Source organism: Vanellus vanellus (assembly GCF_965231255.1).
Source record: "Vanellus vanellus genome assembly, chromosome: 20".
Lineage (NCBI taxonomy): Eukaryota > Metazoa > Chordata > Aves > Charadriiformes > Charadriidae > Vanellus > Vanellus vanellus.
The window spans coordinates 2,460,227-2,473,350 of record NC_138925.1 but is presented as its reverse complement, the minus strand read 5'-3'; the positions used below and the strand labels follow the sequence as shown (position 1 = coordinate 2,473,350).

Here is a 13,124-nt window from a genome sequence, read left to right as displayed (position 1 = left end):
TGTGGCCTTCTTCCCCCTCCACCCTTGCCCCTGGCGGCTTTTTCGGTGTGTGTTGCTTGCGATTCAGTTAATTAATAAATTTGCTGTGAGGAATGAGGTGGTAAATTAAATAATAAAGGGCAAAAATCGTGAGAGAAGCGGAGGGAAGACCACAGGGAGGCTGAGGTGGGGACACACGCCATTTCAGCCCTCAGCGCCCGCCATTTTCTTATGAGGAATGACTTAAAGAACTGGGGGTGTTTAGCCTGGAGAAGAGGAGGCTGAGGGGAGACCTTATCACTCTCTACAACTACCTGAAAGGAGATTGTAGAGAGGTGGGGGCTGACCTATTCTCCCTGGTGACAAGTGATAAGATGAGAGGAAATGGGTTCAAGTTATGTCAGGAGAGGTTTAGATTGGGTATTAGGAAGAATTTTTTCACTGAACGGGTTATTAAACATTGGAATAGGGTGCCCAGGGAGGGGGTGGATTCGCCATCCCTGGAGGTGTTTAGAAAAAGGGTAGATGTGGTACTTGAAGACATGGTTTAGAAGTGGTTTTGTCAGGGTAGATTAATGGTTGGACTTGATGATCTTAAAGGTCCCTTCCAACCTCAGCAATTCTATGATTCTATGATTTTGCCCTGCCTGGGTGTTGGGGCAGGCAAGAGGGTCTGGGCCCCTTCCCGGCTTAAAGAATTCGGCTGGGAATTAAAGGGGGGGCGCACTGATCTCCCTCCCCCAAAAAAGGGGGATCAAGGCGTCCTGGCGCCGCCATCGCGCCTTGTACCACAGGGCGCGCCACACTCAAGATGGCGCCTGCCCTTGCGGCCGCCGCCACACCCAAGATGGCGGCCAACAGAGCCCCGCCCCTCCTACCTCTTAAAGCTGCTCTCTATGGGCCCGTGGAGGGGATTTTTCCGCTTCCGGGGCGGGAGCGGGGTCGGAACTGCGCAACGCCAAGATGGCGGCGGCCGTGGTGGGAGTCTCCTTGAGGCGCGGCGTCCCCGCGCGGCTCCTGCGGGCAGTCCCGCGGCCGGTGAGGGGTCTAGAGGCGCCCTGCGCCGGGCAGCCGGGTCGGGGGGGGTCCCCGGGGGAGGCGTGGTACCGAGGGGCTGAGGGCTTCGGGGGGAGATGGGGGGTGAGGAGGGCTGAGGTGGAGGGGTTCGGTGGGCGGGAGGGGCTGTGTGAGGCTTGGGGTGGGCAAGAGGGGAGGGGGCTGAGGAGCAGAAGGGGGTGCAAAGGTAGTTGGGAGGGAGCTAGGGAACAGGAGAAGGGCACAGAGCGGCCTGGGAGGAAGTTGGGGGGGCAGGTGGGGAGTCAGAGTGGTCTGGGAGGGAGCTGGGGGGCAAGAGGGGGTGCAGAGTGGTCTGGGAGGGAGCTGGGGGGCAAGAGGGGGTGCAGAGTGGTCTGGGAGGGAGCTGGGGGGCAAGAGGGGGTGCAGAGTGGTCTGGGAGGGAGCTGGGGGGCAAGAGGGGGTGCAGAGTGGTCTGGGAGCGAGCTGGGGGGCAAGAGGGGGTGCAGAGTGGTCTGGGAGCGAGCTGGGGGGCAAGAGGGGGTGCAGAGTGGTCTGGGAGGGAGCTGGGGGGCAAGAGGGGGTGCAGAGTGGTCTGGGAGGGAGTTGGGGCTTAGGTGGGGGCGCAGAGTGGTCTGGGAGGGAGTTGGGGCTTAGGTGGGGGCGCAGAGTGGTCTGGGAGGGAGTTGGGGCTTAGGTGGGGGCGCAGAGTGGTCTGGGAGGGAGCTGTGGGGCCAAGAGGGGGGTCAGAGGAGACTGGGGGGAGCTGGGGGGCAAGAGGGGGGGTCAGAGGAGGCTGGGAGGGAGCTTGGGGGACAGGAGGGGGTACAGAGTGGTCTGGGAGGGAGCTGGGATGGAGAAGGGGGGGCGGAGGGAGCTGCGGGGGCAGGAGGGATTGCAGAGGAGATTGGGAGGGAGCTGGGAGGAGAAGGGGGGTGGAGGGGACTGGGAGGGAGGTGGCAGGGCAGGAGGGGGTGCAGAGGGATCTGGGAGACAGGAGGGGAGCGTAGAGGGAACTGGGAGGGAGCTGAAAGGGGTGCAGAGGGGCCTGGGAGGCAGGAGGGGATCCAGGGTGTAGTACAGGGTGGGAAGAAGGTTCAGAGTGGGTAAGAGAAGGGGAGGTGGGTTTAGGCAGGCAAGAGGATGTGTGAGAGGGATGCTGAGGAGAACCTGTAAAAAGGAGCAGGAAGGGGTCTAGGGTGGGTTTAGGGAGAGGTAGAGGTTGACAGGAGACTACAGGTGCAGGAGGTCCAGAAAGAGGTTGGTAAGAGATGTGGGAACAAGAGGAATAGGGATGTTGGGCCGTTTGGAGAGAGGTGAGTAGAGGTGGGTGGCCTGGAAGGGGAAGAAGCTGCTGGGGCAATACTGGGAGGAGGTGGACTGCTGGAGTGGGCTAGAGATGTGGCTGGGAGCTTCTGAGGGCAGTTTTGAGGCAGGGAGAATCTTCAGGGCTGTGGAGGAAGGAGTGTCCGCAGGCACTGCAGGAGCGCCTGTGGGTCACACCTTAGTTTTAGGATTATCTCCTCTGCCTTGTGGAGGAGGGAGCCCCAGGACAGAGGTGGCTGCCTGGGCCGAGGTGTACTGCTCTGTTAAATACTTGGGAGGATTTTCCAAAAACTGTATGAATGCCCAAATACAAAACAGTGATGGGTCCTACAGCTCTCACCCCAAACACATGGACTTGAGTCACACTGTTGCTCAACGAAAAGCCACCCAAAGGGACCTAAGGGCTGTTTTGCTGTTGTTTGAATACAGATGTGTCGGGGAGCGCAGACGGCAGCTGCAGCAGCACCCCGTATGAAGAAGTTTGCCATCTACAGATGGGATCCCGATAAGCCTGGGGACAAGCCCCGCATGCAGACATATGAAGTGGATTTGAATAAGTGAGTATGCCCCATTAGGGAGAAGCTTTGATGCCAGGCAGGTGCGCTGGGGCTGTGTGTGCACACAGGTTATCTGATAAGTGGTAACAGAGGCTGGTTGAGGAGCACTTGAGCTGACAGCTAAAGGTGTCAGCAATCTTGTTAAGCTTCAGGGACTGTTAAAACCTTGTTGGAGTGCTTCAGGAAGGTGATGCCTCAGCTGTGTTACAGAGCACCTTGGCCTCAGCACAGGCCAGGTCAATGTTATTTTCTGATAAAGCAAATTTTTCTGTGATCACATGGGATTATTTTCTGCTCCTTCACCTGTGGGTGCTAAGTGTAGCAAATAAAACTGTATCCTGAATGCCAGTGTCTCAATAGCTGTCAGCAGTAAAATGATCACTTTGTTTTGTGACTTCTGTGAGTTTTACCTGTGTTCCTGAGTTGTGTTGAAGACTTGAATGTGTTTGTGGCTTTAATAAGCTTTATTCATATGGTAAATTTCAGGACATGTTCCAAAAGGAAACTTTTATGTGTAGCTCACAGTCCCAGACCTGAGAGATAAGGCAGAAGCTTTACTGACTCTTCTCATAGTTTTCATAAAGCTTAGTTAATTCTAGTAACCACCTGCATGCTTTGATGTGGCTATCACCAAGAAAGCTCTTACTTTGTGATTCTTTGGAGGGGTGCAATCTTCCCTGTGGTGCAGAAGCCTTCACATGGGCCTTGATTTCCCTGAGTTCCAGTTGCTGCAATGCTCTTGCCAGAGGAATTCACCTCAAACCCTTGCTGAAAGCTTCAGATACAAAGCCACACAGCTCCCTACTTAAGAAGGGCATGACAGAGAACTCGCATTTTTGTGTGACTTGCACCAGTTAATAATTTCTGGGTGTTGCCTTGTCTGCCATATATAAAATTACATAAGTTGTCCAAGAGTGTTTGGTTTTGTGTGCAGCACTGCCTCTTGCTGACTAATGAGGACAGGCAGACTTGTTAAAACCTGACCCAAAAGGAGAGAACCGGTAGCAAGGCACTCTGTTTTCAGTTGTGCTGTCTGCACCCTCTCCAGCTGAGCCAAATCTTCAGGCTATCAGCAAAAGAAAGGGCTTCTCTCCCACCCTCACCCTGGGGTGTGCTGAGGCAAATGGGTTGTGCTGCTTGATCAAGAGATCCCTATCCTGTTGCCTGGGATTGGCAAAAAAAAAAAAAAAAGTGTATTTTTAATTGTAGTTGGTCAAAGTCCTTTTAGGTGCTGCTCATTTGGGGTGCCAGAGATAAAGCACTGAGACCGGGGGGGGGGAATTACACGGGTTCACTGACTTTTTCTGTTATAGATGTGGGCCTATGGTGCTTGATGCTCTGATCAAGATTAAAAATGAGTTGGACTCCACTCTGACCTTCCGCAGATCATGTAGGGAAGGTAAGAAGGATTTTCCAGCCTGCTAAACTGAAGGTTGTCCTTGAAGACTGTTTGTTGCCGACGGCGTATGTGTAACCATGAGAAAACTTCAGGGTAGATGGCAGCTTACCACTCTCCTCTTCCGGCTGCTGCATGTGAAATACCTTAGTGAATCAAGTAGTAAAGTTAAAGCTCGTGTTCACAGGGTGTAATAGCACAACATTGAGCTATGAGCAATATGCTTAAACAGCCCCAGTCGTTCCTGTTTCTGTCCTAATCTTATTCATCTTGCTGCCCTCCAGTGATGGACTGCGTATGGAAATCTAGCAGGAGAGATTACAACAGTAAAATTGAGGGGGCAGATGTGGCAAATGGGAATGAATTGTAGGGGCTGCTTTATCTAGTGCTGCTGTGGAAATAAGAAAGGGTGTAACTGGAAGAGTACTTATGACTTCTAGGAATAGCTTCAGGAATCTTTTTTTTGGCCCTTTGACTGAGCTACGTGATTGATTGAGGAAAAGGCCATCTGGTGGTTTGACATTGCAGAGTGACTGGCTGGTTCTCATACGGGTACAAATCACCATGTCTGTCTGTTCAACTGCATTAAAACTTACCTGTCCAGGTGACTTTCCCTGTTTAAAAAAATAAAAATAAAAAAAAAAATCCCTAACTCATGGCTAATGTTGGGGTGCTGAGCTTAAATTGATAGTTGTGGAAATGCAGGAAGGGAGGATGCCTTTATGGCACGACTTTTGATTTAATTAGGTGGGTCTGCGAGTATGAGAATTTTAGGTGCAATTGATGCCTAAAGATGTTTGGACTTGGATCTAAATGAAAAGCATGCTTTAACGCAGACAGTTCCTGTAGAATCTGCATAGCCAGTGGAGGAATTTCGTATAGTGTGGTTGTTCTCAGTGTCTGATATTTAGAGAGTGAACACTGTTCCCAAGCAGTTGGAATTAATTACCCTGAGTACTTTTCTTTGAGAACTTGAAGACAGATTTTCAAGCTGGGCTGGTTCAATCTTGCCCTTTTCTACCATGCAGGGGAAAAAAAAAAAACCTGATGGCGCATTCCTGTTGCATACCTGTGGGCCTGTCTGCAGTCCTGGTTCCCTCTCCAGTTGACTGGAAGATACTTGCAACCATTTCTCGAGTGGGAGGAATAACCTTGTTCAAGTGCCAGCCTTTATCTGGCAGCGAGGGGAAGGCCAATGCATCGGGCGCTGAGGCGGACTAGCTTGTCATTGAGGAGCGGTGGCATTTCTCTGACTCATATCAATTGATATGTGTCAAATCCTCTGAAATTAGAGTTCTGCCCTTTCAACATTTGTCTTCTTTCTAATATGATGATGTTTTAGGCATCAGTCTGAATTGGATACCCGAGCTTCTGACCTGAGCAGTATCTGTGACAGTTCTGCAGTGGTTTTTCTTGTAAACCTTGGCCTTTCCTGGGCTACATCTGATCCTTCTATTACTGGAAGGTCATTAGTGGTGTCATTTAAGCCATTTGTTAAGCTATTTATATGCTGTTTGTTCTGGAGAGTGTCTGTCCCCTCACCTTTGGGAGTTAATGAATGCCGTTTATGGCACCGCTCTCCCCTGCTGCAGAAGAGACAGAAAGAAGCTTCTGTCTTAGGGACTTTGTTTTATGTTCCTGACCTTCAGGGCTGCTTTTGACCATAACTGTAGGGCCGATGGGGGATGCTCCTTGTTCCCATGCTATAATCTTCGCGTTAGCTGTTTGGCATCAATACGAGCTTGGGCTTCAAACTTGGGAACAAAGCTGAATGTTTTCCCCACCCTAAGTAGCATGTGAAACTAATGAATGATGCGAAAGTGATGAAGTGTCCAAGCCACTTGTTTTCTGCTGTGGAAGAAAGTTCGACACTGAGAATGTGTTTAGGCTTTAATGAAAGTGACTCCTGTGTTTGTTCTTTATTTAAATAGCAACATGTTTGGCCCAATGGCATCTTCTGGCGTTTTCCTTGTCACGTACAGAGTTCCTTGAAGACAATCTGTCGTGGTTTAGGCCACCTCAAACCAGGACACAACCCAAGGGCACGTTTGGGGCCAAGAGGATCTTCCTCAAATGGGATAAGAGGGTAAATATCTAATGCTTTATTCTTTTTCTCCCACTCAGGCATCTGCGGTTCTTGTGCTATGAACATTGCTGGCGGAAACACGCTGGCCTGCATCAAAAGAATTGACCCGGATCTCAACAAGATCACTAAAATCTACCCTCTCCCCCACATGTATGTGGTGAAGGACCTTGTTCCAGTGAGTATCTGCCTCTGTCAGCTCCTGACCAAGGGTGACACCGTTCCAGGCAGCGCGGGGTTCAGATTGGGTCAGAAGGGATGACACTGAGAGGTGCCAGCAAGATCAGATCTCACAATTCACGTGTTCCTCCTGCTGGTGTTTTCTGGCTTGGGTGGGTCTGAGCTTCACAGCAGTGACTAAATCTGTCCTCATTTGGAGGAATGTGGCTGGTTGAGGTACAAAATGCCGCCTTCTGTTGGAGCAGTAGCAGATGTTCAATCTCTCATGCATCAGTTCACCTTACTGAATGTGACCTCTTTGCCTTTTGACTCCTAGGACTTGAGTAACTTCTATGCACAGTACAAATCCATCGAGCCTTACCTGAAGAAGAAGGACGAGTCGAAACAGGGCAAGGAGCAGTACCTGCAGTCCATAGAAGACCGTCAGAAACTGGTTACCGCTTCTTTTCTTCCATTGAAATCCCTTCCAGATAAGACTGGGGTTAAACGTTAACGTGCAATAGATTCTAGTTCCTTTAATGACAAAGCTGTCTGGTGCAAAACGTGGGTGGAATCTGCTCCCTGAAATGCAGTGTCATGGCATGCCTGCATTGTGAGGGGTAACATTTGCTAATGAAATGCAGTCGTGGTTGCGATATGGACTGTGATCTCATTTCCACTGTCTGCACTGCGAAACCGTGTGTGTTTCTCAAAACATTGTGAAGGCCACAGGCTCGTGATGTTCCAGTGGAGATAAGGCACTGCAGTTCGTGGTAGCATGTAGGCTGTCGGGCTCAGCACTGTCTGTCTTGTCTGGCTGCGGCGTGCTAAGCAACGCTCTCGTGTTGCTGCTTGCTGGGTTTTACAGCCGAAAAACTACTAGCAAAAGTTAAACCCTTATAGATGTGGAGACACGAGTGCGATGTGTTAGTGCAAGTCTTTGGATTTCTGTTTTGAGGGCATTTTCTGGGGACAGTGTGTTGGTCCAAAGTTTCCACGTAAAGCGGCAGGGTGTCTGAGGCACCATTTGAACAGCTGGGAGATAAGAGCTTTTCAAAGTTCATAGTGCAGGTTAGTCCTTCTGGATTTCCTTGGCTGCTGCAGTAAGTATCATTAAATCAGTGATTTCTCTTTTGCCTCTGACCTGTCTCAACGGATCTGTCACTCGCTTCACAGCTCAAAGCCTGGCTTGTCAGTGCTCCGCTGTGAATCCTTGCTGCACTGCTGTCACTGAGTAGGCACAAAGTGGGCAGGCAGCCGAGGTTTTGGCGAGTGGTAAAAGAGAGGTGAATATGAACAGCAAAGGGGAGGGCTGTTTAAGGGGGATTCAGTGAAAACCTGTGAGCTGCAGCCTAATTCCCTGCGGTGATCTGGGAGAGTTTTCCAGCCTGTGTCTTTGCTGTGAAGTTAACGTCTGATGAATAGACCGGTGATGTGCCCGAGATGTTGGCAGCACTGTGACGCCTCCACAGCTGCAGGATTTTACACTCTGAAAGAATCCATATCCAAGGGCTGCAGTTAGCTCCTGCACCACTTCGTGATGTTATCTGATCCATATGTAAGGACTAAAGGGACTCTCCCTTCACTTGGTTTTCATAAAGCGGCATCCTTGACATCACTTTCTCGCTCAGGTAGAAATAAGCAAACCTAAAAGTGACTGCAGGAGATGCCTGAATCTTTCTTGCAACTGGTAAACTTGCTTTTTATCTCATTGCTGAAGTTCCTCCTGCTTTGCGAGTGGCCTGTGTGCGGGAGGAACTTGGATACGGTGTCAGCTGAAAAACTCCCACCTTTTTCTTTAAATCATCAGTCATTTGAAATGTTACTTAGAATTAGAAATAAGACAAATTTAGAGCGAGCGGGTAACTCTGACTTACCTAGCTTTGGCAAGTCTTTCCAAAAGACTAATGCAGTAGGCTCGTTACAAGCTCCCCGAGAATTCTGGCATCAGGTATCCTTCTAAATTAAGTTTAATGAGACCTTTTTCCCAAAACAACTTTCAGATAGATAAATTAAGCCAGACCGGACTCCTGTCTCTGAGCCTGGGGGGTTGATTGAGCTACCTGGGAGACCCTCTGCTTCTCAGAGTTTGTCTTCTGCCCAGTGTGACTTCTGTGTAGGTCTAACTTTCTTTTCTTCAGTGCCTGAAAGAACTGGCGAAATGGCTAAAGCCTCATACCGTTCCTGTTCTGCAAGTGCTCGGGGCTCCCCTCAAAGCATGTGTTAAACTATGAGCTCTTTACTTCTCCCCTAGGCTGTTGGGCAAACTTTGCTTTCTTTTGACTTCCGTAATGTGGAATTGTTAATCAGTTACGTACCTGTTCCTTTCCTCAGCCACTTACTGGGAGAGGCTGGAAGGAAAGAATGCAGCAATGTCAGGCAATTTCCGCATTTTTTTCTTTAGTTTAATGCTTTTTTTCCCCCATTTTATTACAAAAAAAAAAACCCAACCTAGTTTATTGTAGTGGTTGAGCTGGGAGGATTGCATGCGTCTTTTTCAGAGGACAAACGTGTAGGAATCGCAGCGCTTGTTCATTGTAGGGTTTTTGGAGTCGCTCTGCTGTGGCAAGTCCCTGGAGGGGAAGGTGATGATGGAGGCATGCGCTTCTGTAAATCCCCTCCGCAAAGAAAAGCTTCGTCATGGGTTTCTGGAGTGGTTTGACTGTGGTCTCCCACCCCCGTGCAGGACGGACTCTACGAGTGCATCCTGTGCGCCTGCTGCAGCACCAGCTGTCCCAGTTACTGGTGGAACGGGGACAAGTACTTGGGTCCTGCGGTACTGATGCAGGTAAGGACGGATCCCATCTGTTGTGTGGGACTGCTGGGGGACTCCCCACCTAAAAACGGTACAAATGTGAGATAGTCTTACATAGCCCAGATCCCAGACCAAAATTTCAGAGTTAGGTATTGCTTTTAAGATCTCACACTGATTACGACACCTTGAAAAAGCGTTTGGTGTGTCAAATGCCACTGACTTTCAGGCCTATCGCTGGATGATTGACTCCAGAGATGACTACACAGAGGAGCGCCTGGCACAGCTTCAAGATCCGTTTTCCCTCTACCGTTGTCACACTATCATGAATTGCACAAGGACTTGCCCGAAGGTATGTGTGCGTCCTGCGTGTGTCCCTTCCGAGGTTCCTGGCTTATTTCCAAGCGCCCTGCTTGAAACCCAGCAGGAAAATACCCGCTTAGGCTTTTGTTTTCCTCAAGCTTGCCTTGGCTTGTCCGGCCTTTTGAAACGCAGTGAGCTGCCAGCAGTGGTGCTTGTGATAGTGACTGTACGAGAGGACGTGGCGAAGTTTTGTGTTACGCAGCGCAGGAACATCTCTTCCTCATGAGCGAGGCTGTGACTTTGGGAACCTGTCTGTTTCTAAGATTTAGGAACATGAGGGTAGGGCGCTGGCCGTGCAACAGATGCTGCCAGAAAACGGTATGGGGAGGTTTGTCCTGCGTAGTCCGAATCAGGAGTGTGAGCGTTGTGACTTAACCTTCACACGGTGCAACCTTAAACGCCAACGGTATCGGCTATCCCCGATATATTGTGCAACTTGTGTAACGGAGAAGACTACGGCAAGCTTTTTTTAGAGGACGTGTTTTATGCTGACGTCCTGCTGTCGGGGGAATTCCCCAGACGGTCTGTTCTCTCTGATATTTCTTTCGAGAACCGAGTGAGCTTTCCCAAATCGGAGCCTGCCTCTTCCTCATCTTGTGGTGACCTTGTGCCTGTTGTTGGGCGGATTATCAAGTTTTGCTTTCCTGCCAGCTGTGCCGTTTTCTGGCCAGCCTTTGCTTGCACCAGGTAGTGGAGTGAATTCTTCTGGAGCTGTAAACTCATATGAAGGCAAATTCATATTTTGAGTGGATCACAGGTGTGAGGAAAAATGAGATCCTAGGGCTCTGGGTTGACAGGTGTTGGTCAGGAGCACTGTGTGCTGATTTTTCTTGTTTATTTTTCTAGAAGTGATTCACTGCTTACTGATAACTCCCCCTTTGTATAGGGAGCTAGCTCGTGATCCGGTGTCAGCCGTAGTTCAGCTAGAGGTGAAGGTTCGGGTTGAAGATCTGGCTGTATGGAGGAATGCACGTAGCGCAGGGAAGTAGCACGCTGAGGCTTGGTCTCTCAAGTTTGAGACACGTTTCTGGTTAATAACACGTTTCCGCTCGTATGCTCTAATCCTGGCCGTTGTCTGGCTTGGCCCTGAAAGGCCGCGTGGGGAGCTGGGCACCGGGTGATTTCCTGTTCGTTCTCTGTCCTGCGGTGCTGCGGCTGTAATCTCGACGATGCAGCGGGGCAGCTGTGGTCCCCCTCTCGTTTGGAGATTAGGCATGCTTGGGTTGGTAGCGGTGTCGCAGGATTAAGGGCCTTTGCAATGTGACGTGTGTCTTATGTTGTAGAAAAACCTTCTTTGGAAAGCTCAGCTGGCTTTTGGGTGAGGGGAGTTTTCATCTTGTGACTTAGTCTTCTTGCTCGTTTCCTTAGTGTCCTCCAATACACAGCTTTTTTTATTTCAGACAAGGGGGAAAAAAAAAAACCCACCCATGTCTCTTGTACTGTCACTATCAAGCTTTTGTAGAGCAGTTTCCCACCTCCAGAAATCATCTCGTAACACCCATAAAAGTGTCAAGTTCTGTCCTGCGTGAGCTTTATTAAAAGTTCCTATCGCTCAGCCGCTTGTTCTTCTCTTTGATCCTCGCGTTGCTGATTAAAACCAGTCCTCCAGTGTCAAATGAGCGTTTTTGGGGAAGTGCTGCTGGTTCAGCCTTCAGGTAGAGGAGGTGAACTCCTGGCACTGCGTCTGCACTTCAGGCTGGCTCGTTCTGCCTTTGGAATTTGAGGCTGGAGTGCAGCGAACCTGCACCACCACACCTTAACCGAGGGGCTCCGCATACCGTAAAGCTGTTCCTCGGTATCCTGTAACCTCCCAGCGTTTGAAGGGAAGCACATTATTAAGCTAGACTCCAGCTTTTAGGGGGAAAAAAAAAAAAAAGAAAAATAGCTGGCAGAGGACACCCTTTTTTTTTTTTTTTTTAATGAGTAGCGGCATATTTATGAGTTTACTATGACTTCGATTGGGGCAGAGCCGGGGGAGGATGCTCTAACATGCTGATTTTTCAGAGGAGGTAACCAAAACTTGTTCTTTTTAGGGTTTGAACCCCGGCAAAGCAATTGCTGAGATCAAGAAGATGATGGCGACTTACAAAGAGAAGGCGACTGCTGCGTAATGCTGTTCCCTAACTGGAAGTGTAACGCACAGACATGCTTTACCTGAAAGTGATTTATACCTGATTTAGGAAGAGAAGGTTCCAGCAGGGAGTTTGGTGTTTCTCCCATAGGTTTGCATGTACAATAAAATACTGTAAAGAACAAATAAGAGTTGTTATTTATTGACGGTATTGAATCGGCGCCTCTGTTGTCGAATCCCGAACGTCTCTGGTTTGTGGATTTGAGTGTGTGAGCAGCTGAGGGTCACCTCTGAGGCTCTGCTGTGGGGTTGAGGACATGAAAGCCACCAGAGATGAACAGAGACAGAGTTCCTGTAGTCACCTTGAGCCCACGTCTTCAAAGCAAAGGCTTTAAATGTGTGGGAAGAGACCTGCCAGTAACGAGCCCTGCAATGTTTGGCAAGGAAATGATGGAAGTGGCTGGGAGAGGGGAATGTTGGAAGAATCTCGCCCTGGGCTCCTCGGGGAGGACCTGGAGCTCGCAGGGGTTGCAGGTATGTGGCAAAACACCGGTGGCAGTGCCACCAGGAAAGAAGGTGTTGCTGCTGCCCAGCTGGGATGCTTATTTTCATTCCGAGTCCTAAAGTAGATGAGATTTATCAAAACCAGGGTTGAAGCGTTCTCTTTGCTCTAACACAAGTGAGTTTTAGCTCTCGATTTCTCAAACTTATGGTGTTCGTGGTTGATTGGTGCTTGAAGCAGCTGTTTGCAGTCTTGGCGGGGGGGGGGGAAGGAGTGAAGGGAAGTGCTTTCTTTTTTGCTGTTTAATTATTTTTTGTCTAGATGTAGTAAAAACTTCTAGAAATGTCCTGATGCCGCTTCTGAGACGCGGCGTGGCAGCCAGGATGCTGCCGGTGGGCAGCAAACGAAGATTGAGGTGGCGTAAAAAGTCGCTTTTTACGTAAAAAGCCTCAGGAGAGGCTTACCCCAAAAATTACTCTTGGTTTTGGGGGAATTTTTTTTTTTTTTTTTTTTTCCTATTCATTTATCTGTCCTGCAGTGAGGGAACCTTGTGGCTGTCTCAAGAAGCTGAGCTGACGTTGCCGTCGTCACTGTCATTGGCAGAAATACTAATTTCTTTTCCTGGAGGTGACACCTTCGTTCCCAGGAGGTGGGAATTCTCCCGCAGGTGGGAGATTTTTTTTTTTTTTTTTTTTTTTTTTTTTTACCCTGAAAATCCATGTGCGTTGGGCTGTCTGTGTCACTGAACCCCCCCTCCTTTGTCTGTGTCACCGCTGAGCTGTGCTGGAGGACGGGCTGCCATGGGGAAGGCGCCGCTGTTGGCGTTAGACATCAGGGACTGATATTTCTATCCCTCTTGCACCCCCGTGCTCCGTGATCCCACCGCTCCGCCTAAATCCAAGGGGTTCCCCTCAATAAAAAG

General features: G+C 49.6%; 1 protein-coding gene across 1 annotated transcript; it reads left to right on the top strand.

The window, feature by feature from the left end:
• Positions 1-919: 919 nt before the first annotated feature.
• SDHB (succinate dehydrogenase complex iron sulfur subunit B) lies at positions 920-11,885 on the top strand. Its single transcript, XM_082493661.1, has 8 exons — positions 920-1,017; positions 2,749-2,876; positions 4,190-4,275; positions 6,397-6,533; positions 6,852-6,968; positions 9,201-9,302; positions 9,496-9,618; positions 11,663-11,885. Exons 1-8 carry the CDS (start codon positions 943-945, stop codon positions 11,738-11,740), a joined length of 846 nt encoding a protein of 281 aa, XP_082349787.1. The 5' UTR covers positions 920-942; the 3' UTR covers positions 11,741-11,885.
• Positions 11,886-13,124: the final 1,239 nt, after the last annotated feature.